The sequence below is a fragment of the Pteropus alecto genome, unplaced genomic scaffold (assembly GCF_000325575.1).
Source record: "Pteropus alecto unplaced genomic scaffold, ASM32557v1 scaffold114, whole genome shotgun sequence".
In the NCBI taxonomy this organism is placed as follows: Eukaryota; Metazoa; Chordata; class Mammalia; order Chiroptera; family Pteropodidae; genus Pteropus; species Pteropus alecto.
The window spans coordinates 2,739,157-2,758,857 of NW_006435793.1; the positions used below are offsets into that span (position 1 = coordinate 2,739,157).

General features: G+C 47.7%; 1 protein-coding gene across 1 annotated transcript in view; it reads left to right on the forward strand.

Moving 5' to 3' along the window:
* Nucleotides 1-2: 2 nt before the first annotated feature.
* ANKS6 (ankyrin repeat and sterile alpha motif domain containing 6) overlaps nt 3-19,701 on the forward strand; it is a gene marked incomplete at its 5' end in the record, with an annotated part of 44,991 nt that continues 25,292 nt past the window's right edge. The window contains 8 exons of the mRNA XM_025046541.1: nt 3-109; nt 6,960-7,462; nt 10,848-10,892; nt 11,581-11,785; nt 12,560-12,666; nt 14,428-14,576; nt 15,895-16,093; nt 16,850-16,899. Of these exons, the coding sequence (XP_024902309.1) occupies nt 3-109; nt 6,960-7,462; nt 10,848-10,892; nt 11,581-11,785; nt 12,560-12,666; nt 14,428-14,576; nt 15,895-16,093; nt 16,850-16,899 (1,365 nt within the window). The remainder of the gene's footprint in view (nt 110-6,959; nt 7,463-10,847; nt 10,893-11,580; nt 11,786-12,559; nt 12,667-14,427; nt 14,577-15,894; nt 16,094-16,849; nt 16,900-19,701) is intronic.

Sequence of the window (19,701 nt, forward strand, 5' to 3'; positions counted from 1 at the left end):
TCGCGGCGGCCGGAGGCCACGAGCCGCTGGTGCGCTTCCTGCTGCGCCGCGGCGCCTCGGTCAACAGCCGCAACCACTACGGCTGGAGTGCGCTCATGCAGGCGGCCAGGTGAGGGGTCAGGGGCACCGGGGGTGGTGTCCAGCGGTGTCCGGGTTCAGGCGGCAGGAACTGCCCGGAGGCCCCCGCAGACGCCCCGAGAGGTAAAGAGTCAAGGACTCGTTGGAGAGTTGGAATGGTAAACTTTGAGCAGCTTTGGGATACAAGGAGAAGTGGAAGTGCATTTTAATAACATCATAATCTTGGAAACACTGGGCTTTAAGAACAATCTGGACACTTGAGAGTAGAGTCTTAGAGACTCAGAATCTTAGAGGTGTTCATTCATTCCTTCTGCAAGAAGATTTTCCTAGGAACCTACCTACCTACTCTAGATTGGTGATGGGCATACTGTGGGACTCAGGTAAAGTCCCCGTTGGGAGGAGCTCACTGCCCTTGGGCAAGCCAGACAAGGGAATAGGCTTGACAGGGAAAGTTCAGGGAATTCTGGAAGTTCCAGACCCAGTTTGGGGAGGTGGAGGAAGGTTTCTGGTAAGGATGATGTGTTTTCAAGTGGAGACCTGAGGATGTCTAAGAATTAACCAGAAGCAGGAGGTGGGTACCAGGTGATAGGAGGCCCATGTAAAGGTTTGGAAGCAAAAGCGAACATAAGGAGTTAGTCGGACTGTCAGATGTTATGGTGGGAGTTGTAGGATATGAGCTCTCCCTGCAGAGGAAGTGGCAGTTGCTAGGTAGCAGGGCTGAGAAAAGTGAGGTATCCTAAGGGCACTGGGGAGTAATGAAAGGTTCTAGGTACAGCGATTGACTGAATCAGATTGTTTTGGAAAGATCACTTTCCCTGTGGTGTGAAGATGGATTGGAGTGGTAGGCTAGAATCAGAAATTCTGGTTAGGAAGGGATCACAGCAGACTACGAACAGGTGATGCTGGCCCGGACCAGAGCAGAGACAGCAGCGGGACAGCAAAAAGATGGGTTTGAGAGGTACAGGCATACCTCAGAGATATTGCGAGTTCCGTTCCAGACCACTGCAATAAAGCAAGTATCCCAATAAAGTGAGTCATAATCTTTTTGCTGGTGGAGGGTCTTGCCTTCAATTTGTAAAAAAACAAACAAAACAAACAAAAAACCCCACAACATCTGTGAAGCACAATAAAGTGAAGCATGGTAAAACGAGATATGCCAGTACTCAGGAAGCAGGATGAAAGGACTTGAGACCTTGATATAAAGAAACTGGTACACAGTGAATTCTCTCACTCCTTTTGGCCATCAACTTAGGTCCCACCCACCCATTTTCTTGCAGAAGTTCCCCAAGGAGGGAATGCAGGTCATTTGTAACTGCGGTGAATATTGCCAACTTGCTTTCCACATAGGTGTATTAGTTTCCTACGGCTGCTGTAACAACTTGCCACAAAGCCAGCAGCAATCACATAACTTCGACCCCTGTTTCTGTCATCACATCCTCTAACTTTGACTCTTCTGTCCCTCTTCCATATTAAAGGACCCTTGTGATTACATTGGGCCCACCTGGGTAATCTAGGCTACTCTCCCCATCTCAAGATCAGTTGATTAGCAGCCTTAATGATTATTCTATCTGCAACCTTAATTTCCCTTTTGCCATGAATCCTAACATATGTTCTGAGAGTTAGTATGTGGACATCTTTGGGAGCCCATTTTTCTACTGGCCACAGCAGCTGCACCAGTTTACCCAATTTATCCTCCCAGCAGCAGTATGAATGATTGTTTTTCTGCAGGCTCACCAACAGAGTATGTTATTAGACTTTTGGATTTTTATGTCTGATGGGTGAAAAATCTTATTTCAGTGTAGCTGTGATTTGCATTTGTTAAAATGTGAGTGAAGTAAAGCATTTTTCCATATGTAAGGGCCATTTGTTTTTCTAAAAGGCATTGAAAACGGAACGTTCTTACACATAATGTTCTCATTGTGACCCACAGTATTTTATTCCTCTGAATTCCAACTATTACACAGTTCTAATCTAATTTGTATTGCTGGAAAATTTTTATTCTGCATTATTTTCAAGTAGATCATTTTCAACCGCTGCGTGATATTCCAAGTGTGATGGTACTGTGGTTTGCTTAACCATTCTCCAGCCCTTGGGCGTTTATTTCAATCAGTCTATTGAAACTTTGGCAACGCATCCCATTTAGGGAATGCATACCTGTTCACAGGGGCATGGCAGTGTTATATGCTCTTACCGGTGTGTTGGGACCCTTTGTCTTAAGATATTTAATATCATGCCAGTCTGGGGTGACCATAAAGCCTTTTGGGCTATCCACCTTTCTTTCTGAGGTTCCCTGTCTCTCTTAGTGGCCCCTTTCCACTCTTCCAGTTTTTAAAATACCAGGTAAATCCTCAGCCCTGGTAACTGTCTGTGCCGTGGCCATATCTGCCCATCTGTCTCTGCCACACCCTCTCTTGAATTCACACCCTCTCTCCTTCCTCTCTGCCTTAGTCCAGGCCACACCTTTGGAGTGGCCTTCCACTGCTTTCCTTTTTTCAGGTGTACCTTCTCTAATCCATCCTCTATAGAGCTTCCAGATCTTTCTGAAGTGAATGTTTGGTTGTTCCTCCCCTGTGATGGCTTTCTAGTAAGAGCCCTTAGCATGGCATTTGCGGGCTCTCACGCTCCTCAGATCCTTTCCTCTGCTTTCCGCCTGGCTTCCTAAACGAAACTTCCTAAACTAAACCTAAACTCAGGCCAAGATGATTTCATCCAGACTTTCCCTGTCTTCCTTTGGCTTTGTTTGTTTGTTTTTTGGTTAGCATTTATTGAGCATTTCCTATGTGCCAAGAATATTATCTCCACTTTATAGATGATAGTCTAAAATTACAAAATTTGCTCATGAGCGTATAGCGAGTCAGCAGACTTGGGGCATCCAGCTGCAGAGCCCTTACCATAACCACATACAGGAAGCCCCTTGTACCCTCAGTGAAGCGCCCCTGTTCTTCCTGGCTTAACTTCTTCCAGGAAGCCTGCCACGATACCCTTCCCTTCTCTGTTTCCTCAGCACGGGAAGGGCACCAGCAGTAGTGCCCACTACCCCATGCTATAGCTGGTCCCCTTCCTCAGTGGCACCCAATCCTGGCCACACACCAGAATCTCTGGGATGCTTTTTCAAATCAGATTCTTGAGTTTCCTTTATGGAGATTGTGATTCAGAAGACCTAGTGGGAAAGGGACTGTGTGAGAAGAGGCTCCCCAGTGATTTTTGGAAGGCACTGATGTGAGCCTAATCTCTGAACTCCTACTTGCTGAGTGAGGTTTGTGACTGTAGTGTCTGGCAGGCTTCAGAGTGTCTCAGAGACCTCCGATCGCCAGTTTTTTGCTATTAACCAAGTTCTATAGGATAGTCAAAGTCATCCGATTAAGTTCATCTAATTTCTGTTCATCTTGATGGGGCAGGAAACTCAGAAGAATTAACCTAAACTCTGTTAACTAATAAGTTAACATTTTTAAAGAATTTTTCTTCTTCTCTACAACTTGATACTGTTTGCTGGAATTTGTGGTCCAAGTGTCCTCACTTTGTCACTTGCAAATCAAGAGGCTCTGGACTGATTATGTTCCTTTTTATTCCTCTGTTTATCGTGTAGGTGCTGTTTGGGGAGCGTTAGCTATGACATACTCTTGTTTACTCCTAAGAGAATGTACTAGAATGTGACAATCCTATGAGAGGATTAGAATTGACTCTCGACCTTTAGCTGGGCCTCTACAGGGCCTGGGTACTTTAAAATGTATTGTCCCTCAGTTGGCGAGACTGACCATCTGTACTCAGGTATCCCCTCTGCCTGTGTTGGGTTGTATTTGAGCTTTCTGCTGCCTAATCTGTATGTGGAGGAATAGTATATACAGAGAAGGATATACAATCTGTCTGTCTCTCGGATCAGGCAAATGCATGGCATGTGCCGACACGTTCCAGTCTTTGTTCTTCCTCCCTGAATCTAGATACCCATTCAAGTGCCTCAACATGATGCTCCCGGCAGCCACCACTTTTGGTGGAAGAGAGCATCTATTTATCATCGCAACTCTGTTCCAAAGCTGGTCATTGGATCAAACCAGGCCATCAGAGGCCCTGTGCCTGAACTGCAGTTTGGTTGCTTGGGGATGTTTTAGTATTAGAAATGGTTACATTCATATTTTTTCCTTATTCTTAAAATGATAACCATTATTGAGCACTTTGTGTCAAGCACCGTGCTCAGTGCTTTAACTGAATTAACTCATTCAACCCACACAAAACCTTGGAAAGCAGGTATTGTTGCTCTCCCTATTTTATAGATGAAGAATTGAGGCTCAGAGGAGTTAAGTAACTTGCCTAAGGCCACCCACCCAGGTATATGGCTCCAGAGCTTGTGCTCCCAGCCATGAATCCTGTAGCTGACCATTTTCCACTTGGTGTTGGCCACAAGGAAGCTACTTGCCAAATTTGCCGTATGCTAAAGGGACAGGTTGCATGGTGTTTACTTTGGCTCTAACTTCATCCTTGGCCTCTTTACTTTCCTCCTCCTGCCCTTTATTTCTCTGCCTTCCAGTGTAGCAGAGCTGGACTCTCTGCCCAGTGCTTTGAGTGGTGGGAGTATGTGCCAGGTCTTTAAACACAGGTGTTAATTGCAGAAATTAATTGGTAATCATAGCAGCTGTTCAGAAAGCCCCAGCTTCCCTATCTTTAGTAATCACCTATAAGCAATTTAGCATCCACAAAATTATTTTAGCTTTTGTTGAATCCTTTTATATTTTCAGTCTAATTGAATGACCTCTTGGGCTACCCATGAGTTCAGAAAGCATTCCAAGTGTCAACATTTCTGCTGAAATTCAGCCCTTTTGTGGCTCTGTGAAAATTTGTTACACCAGAAGAGCAAGATTTGGGGTTTTAGGGTCTAAATTCAAGTTTTGACTCTGTCACTTTCAAATTTCTGGATTATTGCTGTCCATTCTAATCTTGATTTCCTCATCTGTGAAATGGGAGGTTTATCTCAGGATTTGTTAAGATCAATGAGGTAAAAATATGACAGTACCTTTAATCTGCTGTTAGGAACTATACTAGATTTTATCTCATGCTTGGTAACTATAGTATAATCTTTTAAAAATTCACCACTCCAATGGAGGATATACCAGTTCTTCAGACAATTCAATTGCCTATCTTTGGACTGCCCTCTACATGGTTATACCATTCATTCATTCACTCACTTATTCATTTGACAGTATTTACTGAGCTCCACTCTGGGTCAGCCACCCAGTCCTGTCTTTGGAGAGTCTAATAATTGGCAAGTACAGGAGCGCATGGCCAGAGCGTACGGTGTGGGAGTTGGGAGAAGATGAGGTTGACAAAGTTGGCAGGCGTTTGGGCAGTAGGAAGTTGCCGTCAGATTTAGGGTTTGGGAATATCATTTTAGGTTTTGAGAATGACATCATGGATGGGCAGGAAGGAAGCACAGAGACAGATTGGGGTTGCAGCTTCTGCCTTTGAGTTTATTTCAGCTTGACTTGACCTCTCTCTGCTCTTAGAGAAAAGGCGGGCAGGCCCAGCCTTCTATAGCTGGGGGAGCCAGTTCATTAAGCTTTCCCTCTGAGAGCCGTGCTTTGTAGGCTGAGGTGACCTGGTGCTGTTAAGGTTCATGTCCCAGAAGGTATTTGTTAAGTTCAAACCAGAGTTAAGCCTTGGCTCTGCCTCCACAGGGCGGAGGGAGGCCCTGGGTTTAGTTGAGCTACAAAACCCGTGTCCAGAAAGGAGGGGTGTGCACTAAGAGATTCAAAAAAACTGCCTCGCAGGATGCAGACGTTATGCAGACAGCATGGTCTTGTACAACCTAGCACAGCCGGCCCCGCTCCTCTTGTCATTCTTTCCTTTCCTGGTTCAGGGGCCCCTTCCAGCTCTGACATACACAGCTCTGAGCTCAGAAAGTGTGCCAACCCAAAATGCTACAAAACAGAACTTTTCCGCCCTCTGGTGGCTAAAGGAGAAAGAGATTTTGCTGGGAAGAAGCATCTGTTCTCCTCTTCCTGGTAGGAGAGAGTTGGTGGGCACATGTTTGTCTTCCCAGTGTCCCAGCTTCTTTGAAGAGGGTCTGGCCCAAGCCCAGTTCTCAGCCTCCTGCAGTGGACATTCCTGCCAGCAGGTGGCAGCATGCCTCGGATGAGAAGCGAGAGCCCATCTCTGCTGACCACAGTCACAGCCACACCTCTTGGCATGGGGTCCACTGCCTCATTTGGAAGGACCTTCTCTGTGTGTACATTTGGGGAGGAGAAGGGTACACATGAGTCAGACATGGGCCCTGCCCATGGGAAAATCAGCATAGGCAGAAGGACAGATTACCACACTATAAAGCAGAATAAAGTGACCTTTCTGAGACGTGGGAGGCAACATGGTGTAGGGGAAAGAGGGAGGGCAGCAGGATTCAGACAGACCTGGATTCTGACCCCGACACAGCTCCTGACCGGCTAGGTAACCTTGCCATGTTGCATAATGTAAAATGATTACAGTGATCAAAGCTAACATTTATATGGTGCTTCCTTTGGCCAAGCATTGTTCTAGGTGCTTTATATAATATATTTAGGCATATTAACTCAACAATCCTTAACATTGTCCTGAAGTAGATACAATTATATCCCCCATTTTACAGATGAGGAAATGAAAGCACAAAGAAACTAAAGGTCTTTCTCAAGGTCATGCAGAGAGTAGATGGTAGAGCTGGATTTGAACCTAGGCAAGGCAGTTGCTCATCTCTGTGGTTTCACATGTGCAGGGCCAGCACAATTCCTGGCACCAGAAGAAGGCCTTTTATTATAAGCAGCTCTTATGACTTAAATAATTAATGATAAATGGGGATTACATAAGTATTTCCTTATCAGTGCTCCATATTTAGTGTCACTAATTCTCCATCTTCCTGGCAGATTTGGGCATGTGAGTGTGGCACACCTGCTTCTGGATCACGGGGCTGATGTCAATGCCCAGAACCGGCTGGGGACCAGTGTGCTCACTGTGGCCTCTCGGGGTGGCCATTTGGGCGTGGTGAAACTGCTCCTGGAAGCTGGTGCCTTTGTGGACCATCACAGCCCCTCAGGCGAGCAGCCAGGGGCAGCAGACAGCAGGGATGAGCTTCTGGACATCACAGCCTTGATGGCTGCCATCCAGCACGGGCATGAGGCCGTGGTGCGTCTGCTGCTAGACTGGGGTGCAGATCCCAACCATGCAACCCAGACTGTGGGCTGGAGCCCGTTGATGCTGGCAGCGCTCATTGGAAGGCTCAGCATGGCCCAGCAGCTGGTGGAGAAGGGGGCCAACCCTGACCACCTCAGCGTACTGGAGAAGACTGCCTTCGAGGTTGCACTGGACTGCAAGCACAGGGACCTTGCAGATTACTTGGACCCACTGACCACCATCAGGCCCAAGACAGGTCAGGCTTCCCCTCCCTGCCCCCACCCCCACCGTGGCTTCACAGAGGATCCCAAATTGTGTTTTAAAGACTCAAGCCATGGATCGCCCATCCAAAGGGCATACAGACATCAGAGTCCAGCCTGCAGGGCCATGGGACGTAAGCTGTGCTGTGTGTAAGAGTCAGTTGAGAGTGCCTGTCACATGCAAGGTTCTTGGCTCACACACCAAAAAGAGATTTGGGTAGCTCTGGGAAGAGCCTGGAAACCTACAAAGCAAGGCCCCTCCTCCCTAACTCTGATGCAGATGGCTCTGGGATCCTTCTAGAACAGAATCAGCAAACTTTTTTTTGTAAAGGAACAGATCAGTATTTTAGACTTTGTGGGTCATACGGTCTGTGTCTTAATCACTCATTTCTGCTAGTGAAAGCAGCCTTACGTGATATGTAAATGAGTGGGTATGTTGCAGTAAAACTATAATTATAAAAACAGGCAGCGGGTCAGGTTTGGCCCATGGACTGTAGTGTGCCAGCCTTGCTCTAGAACAGTGTGCCTGATCTTGTCAGTGATCGGTCCTCAGAGACTAATTCACATAAAGTTCAGCCCACTTTAGAGGTTTTCAACACCTATTAATGTGTCCTGTTTCTTTTTTCTTTTTGCCATCTTTCTGGATTTTAAAGGGCTGTCTAAACAGTCCTTAGCAAATCTGCCACAGGACACATCATGTTTCAAAACCTCTAGTTGTGCAGTAGGACCATGAAATGCAGTGTCACACACAGCCTCAGCGCCCTCTTCCTGTGATGGGTCTGACTTTGGTGATAGGACTGAGACGGTCCAGGCTGTAGGGACCAGCTGCACTGTATAAGCATCTAGGGCTGAAAAGTAAAAAATCTGAAGAAAAGGCCAGCCAAGGGACATTGGACTGGTTGCCTGAATTCACCAAGCTTCCATTTGCCATCCATAAGTGGGGGACAGGAGTAACACCCACCCCACAGGACTGCTGTGAGGATTAAGTGAGGTCACCTCGGCCAACAGGGAGTGTGTGAGAGATGTTGGCAGCTGCCATTACCCCTATTACTGTTGTCATATTTGACAAGATCGGGTCATGTCTGTGAGTACAGACTTCCCTGTCACGCATACCTAGGTTTGAAGCTAGTTCTCCAATTTGTAGCGGCGTGGCCTTGGGCATGTTCACTGTCCTGTCAGGGCCTCAGTGTCCTTCCTCTGTTATAAAACAGTTGTAATAAATGCACTTACCTTAGAAGGTTTTGTGAGCAGTTGGAAGATTATGCCTGTAAAATGTATATCCACAACCTGGAACGTAGACAGCACTGAGTAAATGGAAGCTATTATAATAGGTTTTCATTGACCATTTGTTCATTCAGTTATTCTACAAATATTTACTGAGTGCCTACTATGTACCAGGCATCATTCTTGGCACCTGGGATATATCAGATCCAATCCCTGCCCTTGAGGACCTTGGCAATAAACAGGAAATAGACTATTAAATAAAGTAAGTTACATAGCATGATAGGTGGGGGGTAAGATAGAGGGTTTCGAGTGGCAGAGTGGGGGCGATGCATGCTGCAGTGTGAAAAAGGACAGTCAGGTGGCCTCCTTGAGGAGATGAGAGTTCCACCGACTGGCAAGAGCTGAGGGAATGCTCCACGTGGGCTCTCAGGGAAAAGTCTTCAGGGGAGACAGCAGCAAGGACAAGGCTGTGTTATTAATAATGATAGGTCATGAAATAAATAATAGCCCCCAGCTGTTTTTGCGAGATGCCAGGAAATCTAACCCACTGGGGCCTTAGGGACCCCCAGGGTGTAATTGTCATTGTGACCCCCTCCCCACCCTCACCGTGGTTGTACCTTGAGCTGCTGTCGTGTTGACATGAAAACTGGAGCCCAGAGCAAGGAAAGGACCAGCTCAGGGTCACTTGGCATCTGGAGCGTAGCTACCTCAGCCTCCTGGGGTCAGACTAGATTGTCAGCGATTCATTTGTTCCAGATGGTTGCTTAGCAACCAACACCAAGGCCAGGTGACAGGCTTTTTTTTTTTTTTTTTTTTTGTCAAAGGGTCTTGACATGAGAAGGCATCAGCCCACATTAAATTAGAATCTGAAACACTTAAAGGAACATGACATATCCCTTAAAACTAAGATGCAATATCGTTTTATACTAGTATTTCAGAGGCAAAATCAGATACTTGGTTCCATGTCTACTTTCTTTAAGAACCCTGGAATTAAGTACTTACCTTTGCTGAGGTGATTGCTGGTCACTAGTAAAGATAACAAAAATTGCTCTTTGAACAGGCCTGTTTCTGAAGCATTTGCCCATCTATATTATTAATCTCTGAACTGCCATGTGGTCCCCACATTAGCATGTTATCCCATTTTCGCGATGAAGAGACACATCACTCTAGAAACGAGTATTCATTCTGATATGCTGACTCCAGACTCAGTGCCCCTTGCACTGTTTTTCACCTTCCTCCCAGCTGCCTACTGGGGCTGATCTGGACCAGAGGTTCGGCCCAGAGCCACAGGCTTCCTGCAGCTGCTCCATCCCTGGAGCTAGTGCAAGGCTGCAGAAAGTCCTGCCTTCCACTGCCAGCGAGGGGCCTGGCCTGGTCATGAGAATGTCTACTTTCTGACAGGAGCAGGGTCCCCACTAGCCTAAGCTTGGAAGAAGGTGACGGATGAGCAGATGAGGGAGGGGCTGGCATAGGGTGGGTGCAGCAAGCCCCAGTGTTGGGGGTAGGCAGGAGATGCAGGGGTCCTGCACCAGCTGAGCCCTGGGCTTTGGGGACCAACATGAGGACAGCGGGTGGGCAGTTGCCTGTAGAGAGCTGTGTTTGCAGGTCTGGGGCAGGGACGACTCAAAATCATGCAGATTACTTCTTATTTGGGAAGGAAAGCAAAAATTAACGTTGGCTTTTCTGGCGGCCACATTCATGGCCTTCCTCTGGGCTTAGCTGCTCAGCGTATCAGGGGTCCTCTGCTCTGGAATTATCTCATGGTTGTCCATTTAGGAGAAAAGAATCACTGTTTCTTTTTAAAAATTTCATAGCAATTCAGAGATTTCCCAAGACTGCTTTTCTATCATATCTAAGAAAGGACATCCCAAACGTTTGGAATGCATAAGAGCTTTATGAGTATGGGATCAGGAAATGGTCCACTATCATTTTGGCCAAACGACCTCCCCAGCTCTGTCTCTCAAGTGTTTTTGGACACTATGATAATAACCCTTCCAGAAGGGCTGCTAGATTTGTCTGCTGCTTAGGTTTTCAATTAGATTGCTTCTGAAAAGTAGATCATTTTAAAAGCGAGGCTATGTCATTCTTACACCCTTGTGACTTTTCTGTTATATTGAACCTTTCGGTGCTTAACTTTTAAAACCTTTGTTTACCCAGATGAGGAGAAAAGACGACCCGATATTTTCCATGCATTGAAAATGGGTAAGCACTTTAGAAAATCTTTTTGGATATTTTAGAATTCAGTGCTAAATTCTCCCAACCTAATATTTCGAGTCCTCTTCAAGGCCACTCAGAGAAAGAAACAGGCATTTTGTTGTTTCCTAACTCTGTAGTTTCCCCCGTGAACATTCAGACCCAAGAGGCTGGTCGTTATTATGGTGCTTTACACACAGACTCCAGCCTGCCCTCCCAGGCTTCTCTACCTCTCTGGCCAAACCCTATGGTGAGGTCCTGGCTTTTCCCTACTTCAGAAATGCCTGGCTGCCACCTACCCACTTCAGTTTCCCTGTGATAAAGGACTATTTAGCCTAACATTTCTTCTTCTGATATAGACCCACCTTCAGGAAGTTCTCTCTGATCCTTAGCCCCTAGCCAGACCTGACCTCTCTTTCTGCATGGGCATTGCCCTTCATCTGTCGTCTTTATCTGTCCTTTTAAGACATCAAAACTTCTCTCTTTTAGTAAAGCTACTTGTATGTTGGTCTCTGTCCCTCATAAACTGAGGATTTGAGAGTAGGGCCTACCTCCGTCTCATCCTTGGAGCCCCTGTGATGCCCAGCAGCCCAGGGCAGAGGCAAGCTCAGCATATGTTTGTTAAATGAACCCACTGGATATGTAAGCCTGCAGTGCCAGGCCCATGGGTCATCAGGGCTACCGTTTCTGTTTGTAGGAAACTTCCAGCTGGTCAAAGAGATTGCTGACGAAGACCCCAACCACGTGAACCTGGTCAATGGGGACGGGGCGACCCCGCTGATGCTGGCAGCTGTCATGGGCCAGCTGCCTCTGGTGCAGCTGCTGGTGGAGAGACATGCCGAAGTTGACAAGCAGGACAGCGTGCATGGCTGGACAGCCCTCATGCAGGCCACGTACCATGGGTCAGTGCCAGCTCTACTTTCTCAGCGATGAGGCTGATGAGAGACTCAGGCTGAGATGAGGTTCTCGATGTAGACTCCTTCTTTGCTGTGTTCCCACCCTTCTGTATCCAGATTTCCCATGACCTCATCACACAGCTTCACCAGTGGCCATGAAAAAAGGAATGTTTTTGAGAGAGACAAGTTTTTGTAGGTTGCTTTCAGTTGAGCAGAGTGCTTGGTTCATTGGGGTTTTCACACAGATGTATGAGTGGCCTCCTCTACTGCGAAATGAACATGGACATGAACATGGGCCTTTCACACATTGGCTTCTCAGATGGCGACACTTGCTCTAACCCCCTCATTTTAAGCAAGTGTCAGCATTGACTGGTGCTTCTGAATCCTTTGTCATCCAGGAGCCCTCCTGGAGGCCTCCTCCTTAGGGGACCTCCTGGAGGCTCAGAGATGGGGCTCTGTAGTGACCGAGAGCCGGGGATCTGCACACAGTCGTGCAGCTGCTTATGTCTGATTCCAGGTTAGGGGCTCCATCCTTGCTCTGTTTCAGGTGATCGTAGTATTTGCCTGCGTTATGGCCAAGTAGTTTGTTTTCTTATTTGATGAGCCTCAGACTTCCACATCAAACACCTTGGCCTATGATCTGTAGTTTTCCAGTTTTCCACACCCTCCTACCTGCTCAGAGATGGGGCTCTGTAGTTAACATCACATTTTGTTTCCCAGGAGTAAAGCCATGCTTTCACTTTCAGTGGGCCTAACTCTGGCTTTTTCTTTCCTCCCCAGGAATAAGGAAATTGTCAAATATCTGCTAAACCAAGGGGCTGATGTTACTCTCCGTGCAAAAAACGGGTACACGGCCTTTGACCTAGTGATGCTGCTGAGTGATCCTGGTGGGTTGTTTCAAGAAAAAGGTTGTAAACCTGTATCATCTTTCTCTGGCTGGGAATCCAGATAATCGCCTGTGTGTTAAGCACTTTTCTTATTATCGAGGAAGGCACTCTCAAGCCCCTAGAGCTCTCCACGTGGCCCTAGGCAAGTTTTTCCCTTCCCAGAAAGGGCTGGGCTGGGGTAGTCCCTGAGGCCTCTTCCCACTACCAGCCTCTGGGAGTCTCTAAGGAGGGAAGGCCAGCAAAGCATCTGTCTGCCTTGGCAGTTCACAGATCCTAGAATGGTACCTGTGCTTTGTAGCCAGAAACTCCGAGTGACTCAGGAGTAAACAGAAATGCCTTTGACAAGCAGAATCAGAGACAGAGCACTGACCCCTCTGCTAAATTGTGTAGGTAGAGGCTGCCTAGGCTTTCAAGAGTACTGTGCTGGGGGTGTGGCCATTACTAGCCCCACCTCCCTTGGTTCTGGGCTGGCTGGCACCTGCTGCTCTCCTCAGCCCTTCCCCCTAAGTGTTACAGGCTGTCCTCTGGGACCTGCGTTTTCCAATTAGCCAGCTCAAGGGGCAGGGTCTCTCTCTATATCTGTTTATAATCTTGGAGCATCAGCCCAGAGAGGGAGGGGCTGGGAGGCCCTCCTGACCCCACAGGCTTTGAGCCCCGAGCCAGATCTCATCCTGTTGGTCGTGAGGATGAGACTTTTACCTCTGTGGCCCCAAATGGGTTTATTCCTGCTTCTGCTCTTAGCTACAGGAGTGCCAGGCCAGAATGTCCTTCCTCATCGCCAGCATTGCCATCCCCCTCACCCCACCCCCCGCTGCAGGGCCCACACGTCCCAGATACACTGCTTGGTTCTATTTCATCCTTGCAGAGTGTGCAAGGGAAGCAAAGCTTCGCATCCTCTAGGTAGGGGAGGTGACAGACCAGGAGAAACGAGTGACGCAGCCGGAGAGGTGGGGCCCTCGCCTAAGTCCAGCAGTCTCTCTCACATCATTCAGATTCAGCCTCCTGGGACCCCAGGCTGGATGACGCGTGCTTTTCTCTGACAAATTCTTTGTCGCTGTGTCTCTTCTCCTTCACTCCCTGCCCGTTTTCCCACTCCCTTTCCCCATAAAGCAATCAACCCCGAGTGGATTTTTTTTGCCCCTAGTGGGTTTTTAAATGAAGTTTTTGCCTGAAATTTTCAAAGAAACACGTGCTTATTATTGAACACTTGGAGAGAAAGAAAGAAATGATTGTCAAGAGAAAAGCACTGTTAATAGTTTGTAGTAGTTTCTTTTTAATCTTGTCGCTTTTTAACATAACCTAGTTGAGTTAATACTCACTAATGATACTTAACCATGCTTAAGCATTTACCATATGCCAGGAGTTCCCTTGATACCTCCAGATACCTTTAACGTCACCCCTTTTACAGAGGCACAGAGAGGTTCCTGAATTTACCTGCAATTACACAAGCAGAGAAGGGCAGAGGCAGAATTTGAACCTCTGCCATCTGGGTGCAGATCCTGTACTTTTTAAAACATATCACCCCCCTGCCTTCTTGGGGGAAGAGGGCTTCTGGTTTTTCTTTCTGGTTAAGTGGGTTAACCCCTGCTGGTCTTTTTGCCACCTTCCGAAGATCAGATGGCAAGGCAAGTGCCTTGATCTTGGCGTAACACAGACTCTGGAGTTGCAGGGCTGAGTTCTAAGGCTGACAGGGGTCGTCTTGGGCCCACTATCCATAGCTTGACAGATTTGCAGGTAAAACGCTACCTTTTGTGCCCATAGATACAGAACTTGTTCGACTGCTGGCATCTGTCTGCATGCAGGTGAATAAAGACAAAGGCCGGCCCAGCCACCCACCACCCCTACCCCACTCGAAGATCCGACAGCCCTGGAGTGTCCCGGTGCTGCCTGATGACAAAGGCGGGCTTAAGGTTTGTCTTTTTCTTCCTTAAAGGGCTTTAGAAAGCCAGGTCAATGGAGTTGGGGATACCTGCTGCTACTTCCTATTAACTGAGACTGGTTTACGCTGCGGGGGTTGGGAATTGGCAGGGGTGGGGAGTAAGATGGAGATGAGCAGTAGGGAATGGTGGAGACCAGGGAAAATGGGTGATCGTAACCACTTAATGGCATCAGCGGCTGCTTGGTAAGAATGTGGGTCCGTGTTGCAAGATCTTCCCTTCTTTTTTCAGGGAAAACTAGAAATCCAGGTTTTTATGTGGAAACTCAATTTATAAATGTAGGGAATTTTTTAAAAAATTCTGCATGATGTACTGAGCTGGCTGAACCGAACACCTCTCCTCCCAAGCCGTCTGTCTGCGGCCTTTGCTCGAGCGGGGAGAACATCTGCTGATCACACCGTTCTGGGATCTCCCTGTGGTCTGCAGGCCCCCACCAGCTTCTTCCCGGAAATGCCAAAACCAGACTCCAGTTGCTTATTTCTTACTACAAGCCTAGTATTTTTCTTTGAACTTTTTATCCTCTCCATCCTTCTCTACTTCTTTGAAATAAAAAATTCCACCCCACCCCCTGCCACCCCTATCCTGTCTGAGGTTCTAGTACCTTCTCAGATCTGCAGACTTGGCATTTGTTTTGTATTGGTCACTCACTCAAGCCCCTGATTCTTCCTCACGGTGCTGCTTGCATAGATCCCTTCATCCCCATCTTCATGGCCATATCTATAGGCCAGGCCCTCACAGCCTCCCTTTGGGCTGTGCCAGTACCTCTGAGCTGTCATGGGGTTGTAAGGACACCCTGGGAGGTGGCAACTGTCCTCTCTGTAGGTGGGGAGACATTAACTACAGGAGCAGATGGCCAGGCCTTGGTATGGACCCCCAGCATCTCTCATGTTGTCACTGGAGTAGGGACAAAGGGGCGATGCAGCGATAGATGGTTAAGGTGTTCAGCATGGCCTCTGTCCATCTGTCTGTCTCTGACTCACTGTAAGACTTTGAGCAAGTTGGCATCCCTGTCTGAGTCTCCATTTGTCCGTCTGCGCAATGAGGAAATTCATTAGATGGGGGGGTGGCAGTTGGGGTTCACGGCCACCTTCAGTCTATTGGAAATGGCACCTGAGGACAAGGTCAGGAAGAATTCAGAGAGAACCAGGTCTAGTTGGGAAAGGTGCTGTGGTCGATTGCTAATGCCTGCCATAGGCCCAGGAGAGGGGAGAGGAGATATGTGCGAAATGCAGTCACTGTCCCTGGGTGGGGTGTTCCTGGGGCATGATTCTGCTCTGTGTTCCTTTGGCAGTCCTGGTGGAACCGAATGTCCAACAGGTTCCGGAAGCTGAAACTGATGCAGACCCTGCCCCGTGGGCTGTCCAGCAACCAGCCGTTGCCTTTCTGTGATGAGCCGGAGCCAGCGCTAGACTCTACAATGAGGGCAGCCCCCCGGGACAAGACAAACCGCTCTGGGCTCTCTGATGTGGCCCCGACACTGAAAGACAATGGTAAGAAAAAGTCACAGGTGTGGTAGAATTTCCAGAATGGCCAAATCCAAATCCTTTGCCCTGTGTCCTACCTCCTAGGCTGATGTCAAAGGTGAGATGTTGGAATGCAACGCTGGAACAGAGTGGCTGGTCTGGCAAAGAAGAAACTTAGGCACACAAATGCTGTCAGTGTGGTAGAATGGGGGGACTGCTGGCAAGAGTCCCAGGCTCCTGTCCTCCACACTCTGCAAAGGCACCTGAGGCCACTGATGTGTGATTTTCCCACCTATCAAATGCAATCAGTCTCTGGGACTGAAAGTATTTTGAAATAGAACGAGTTACCCAGGTGAAGGAGGGGTCGTGAGCTCCCCACCTGCTAGAGGTATTCAACAGGTTGAATGACTTCGCCAGGGTGCCGAAGGAGATTCCCATACTGATTGGGAAATTGGTTAGATCAGATGCCTTCTGACAGACTCCCCACACCCGGACTGTCTTCTTTGGCACCATCGTTTGAGACAGACTATTGAGTTGGGTGCACCACTGTCTGACCCAGCACAGCAGTGGTTTATGGAAAAAGCTGAAAACACACTCTGAGATACATTTTTAATGCTTTCCTTCTATTCAGATATTGAATACCAATTATTATTAAATATTTAATCGCTCAGGAGAATTGGTTTATCAGGATGAAGGCCAACCTGGTCACTCATCCTCATGCTGTGCACTCATGGCGGGGGAGCGGGGGGACGTCATTTCAGGAAACTTCCATTTGTCTCTCAGGTCCTGGGAGCACGAGAGGAGAAAAGGAAGATGTGTTATTGACAACCATGGTGAGTGTGGGGCTTTACTAAAAGCATTTCAAATATCTACCAGTCATTAGTTGATTGATTAGCAGAGGAGGAACGTGGGCGTTTGTCTTTCTTTGTGGTGGTCATGGATGGGGTTGCTATCAAAATGTGTAACAATGAGTACAGCTCTGGCACCAAAGAGTCAGAACAGATGCCAGCCCTAAACCATAGGTAAGTTTGTACTGGTGCTTAATGGCCAGATGTAAGCACCGATCACATTCTGAGGGAGGCAGCCCTGAGGACAGGCCATTGAAGGGGTAGGAGTTGATAGGAGACATTGGACTCACCGTTTTGGTTATGAAGAGCTAGGGGGAGAGGAGTCGTAGGATTTTCCAGCCTGAGAGGCTTCAGTTTCCTCATCTATAAACTAAAGATGTGTTAGAATTAGGTTCAGCTGTGAGTCATAATCCCCAAATAGCAGTGGCATAAATAAGATAGCAGCTTATTTCTCTTAAATAAGTGACCTTCAGGACTGGTACATTGTTTAATGGAGTTAGGGACCTAGGGTTCTTCTACCTGTCGGTCTCCTAGGTATGGCTTCTATTACCAAGGTCACCTCTTAGTCCAAGAGCTCTGAGCATTATTTCCTCTTTCCAGCCAGCAGGAAAGACGAGGAAAGAGGTGGCCATGAGTACATGTCAGGTATCTTTAAAGAATTTTCCTGGAAACTCATACATCACTCTATTTACATCAAATTGGCCAGAATTTAGTTACATTGCCACATCACATTGCACAGGAAGTTGGGAAATGAAGTCTTTATTCCAGGTGGTTGTGGGCCCAATAACTAAATAACAAGGGTGTCTACTAAGGAGGGTGTGGAAGATGGATACTGGGGGCAGCCAGCAGTCTCTGACTTAGGGATGCTATCCCGCATGGTTGTGGTTTTTAAATAAGTTCATCCACAGGAAGACCTTAGCCCAGAGTGAGCTCTCAGTTAGCTGCCTTTTGAACTTGGATGTGTTACCTCACCTCTCTGGGCTCCATGTTCCTCTTCTCCAAAATGAGAGCCTTCTGACTGGGGTAGACTCAAGTCCATTGATCTCCGAGACCCTAATCTGGAGGCTGGCCAGGAGAGGGCAGTATTGGAGAGGAGAAGGGAGCAGAAGTGCTCCAGGGGAAGGCCTAGGTAGCCCCAGGACCCGGGTGCTGCTGCGAGGGGTCCTGACCAGGAACTGCCAGCTCCACCCTGCCCCACCGTGCAAATTGCTGTCTCTACACACTGACTGTGGGAGCTTGCACTGCCCGACATTCAATGATATCATTAAATCGTAATAATGACTGTCAGCATGAAGACAGAAATGTTGTTACTGAAATTTTGGAAGATGCAGTAGAATGTAAAAAAGAACAATCACCCTTGATCACACATATAATGATGATTGACATTTTGTGGCATATATCATTTGAGTAATTTTCCTACCATTTTTAGCATCTATGAATATATCATGTTATATTTAATAGCAGATACTTAACACAGCACTTACCAAGTACCAGCCACTGTTCATAGCACTTTACGTATATTCGCTTATTTAATCTCCCCAGCAACCATGCAGAGTAGGCACCGTTATCTTCCCCATACTGTACTCAGCCGGATTTATTGTTAACAGTTTGTCACGACCATCTTTTCCATGTCACTGAACACTCTTTGGCCACATCACATCTTAAATGGCTTTGTGACACAACATCCCATCGAGGAGATGTGCCTGACTGACCATTGGAGACTGGCGTGGAGGACTTTGGGGTTTCCAGTTTTTTTGCTGTTTTAACAGCGCTGCTGAATATCCTCATGCCTCAGTTTTCCCCACTTACCTGATTATTTCCTCGGGATAAAGATTTAGAAATGGAATCCCTGCGTCAAAGGATATGAATATCATTGCCTTCCAGAAAGTGTGCAACAATTTTAGACTCTCGCCCAAAGGAGGGAAAATGTCCATCTGTGGTGGGCTTGCAGCTGCGAGTGTCCTTAGTCATCTTCCAGTCCAGCCCCCCATTTGCTGAATGAAATTGCTGAGGTCCATAGGAGAGAACACTTGTTCAGGGACTGAGAGAAGCTCAGAACAGCCGGGGTGGGATGCCCTGCTTTCTGCCTTAGAGCACTGCCGTCCTGCCTCATGCTCTGTAGAGGGCAGTAGTGTGTCTACTTGCCTCCTGATAGATGGAGGCTGGCCAGGGAGCCTTGCTGAGTGGGCGTTTGCAGCCATCCTTGCGGAGATGCCCGGCTCAGAGGCAGGTTTAGCTGTGGGATGCCCTTCCCTGCAAAGCACCATCTGGCACCAGGTTCACTGTCTTTTCTTAATTAAAGTTAGTGTGGACTGTGCGAATGCTTTTCTTTGACAATCCACCAGTCTTCATTGTGTGGATTTTATACTGACCCCAAATTACATGTTCAAAATTTAAAATTCAATGACAGTTAAAAATGTCAGCAGTGGGAGGTGTAGCTAGAGAGTAGGATGGGTGTGGTGGGATGGGGAAGGGAGAGTTTGCTGGGCTCACAGAGAGCTAGCCTGGGCCTCCCAGGCCCCTTATCCCCTGCCGCTTCCTCCCGAAAGCCCCAGTTCTGGTCACACCAGTCTCCTTGCTGTTCTGCATACTTGTCCTGCTCCTCTTGTCTCCAGGCCTTTCCACATTCTGTTCCCTCTGTCCGCAGTGCCCTTTTCCCTGTCTTCACTGGCCACCTTGCATTGGCCTTGGGCTCAGCTCAGATGCCCCTACTCTAAGATGCCCTCTCTACCTGCAGTAGGGGATACCTCCTCTGTTTTCTCCAGCTTCCCTGTCTCCCAACCCCCC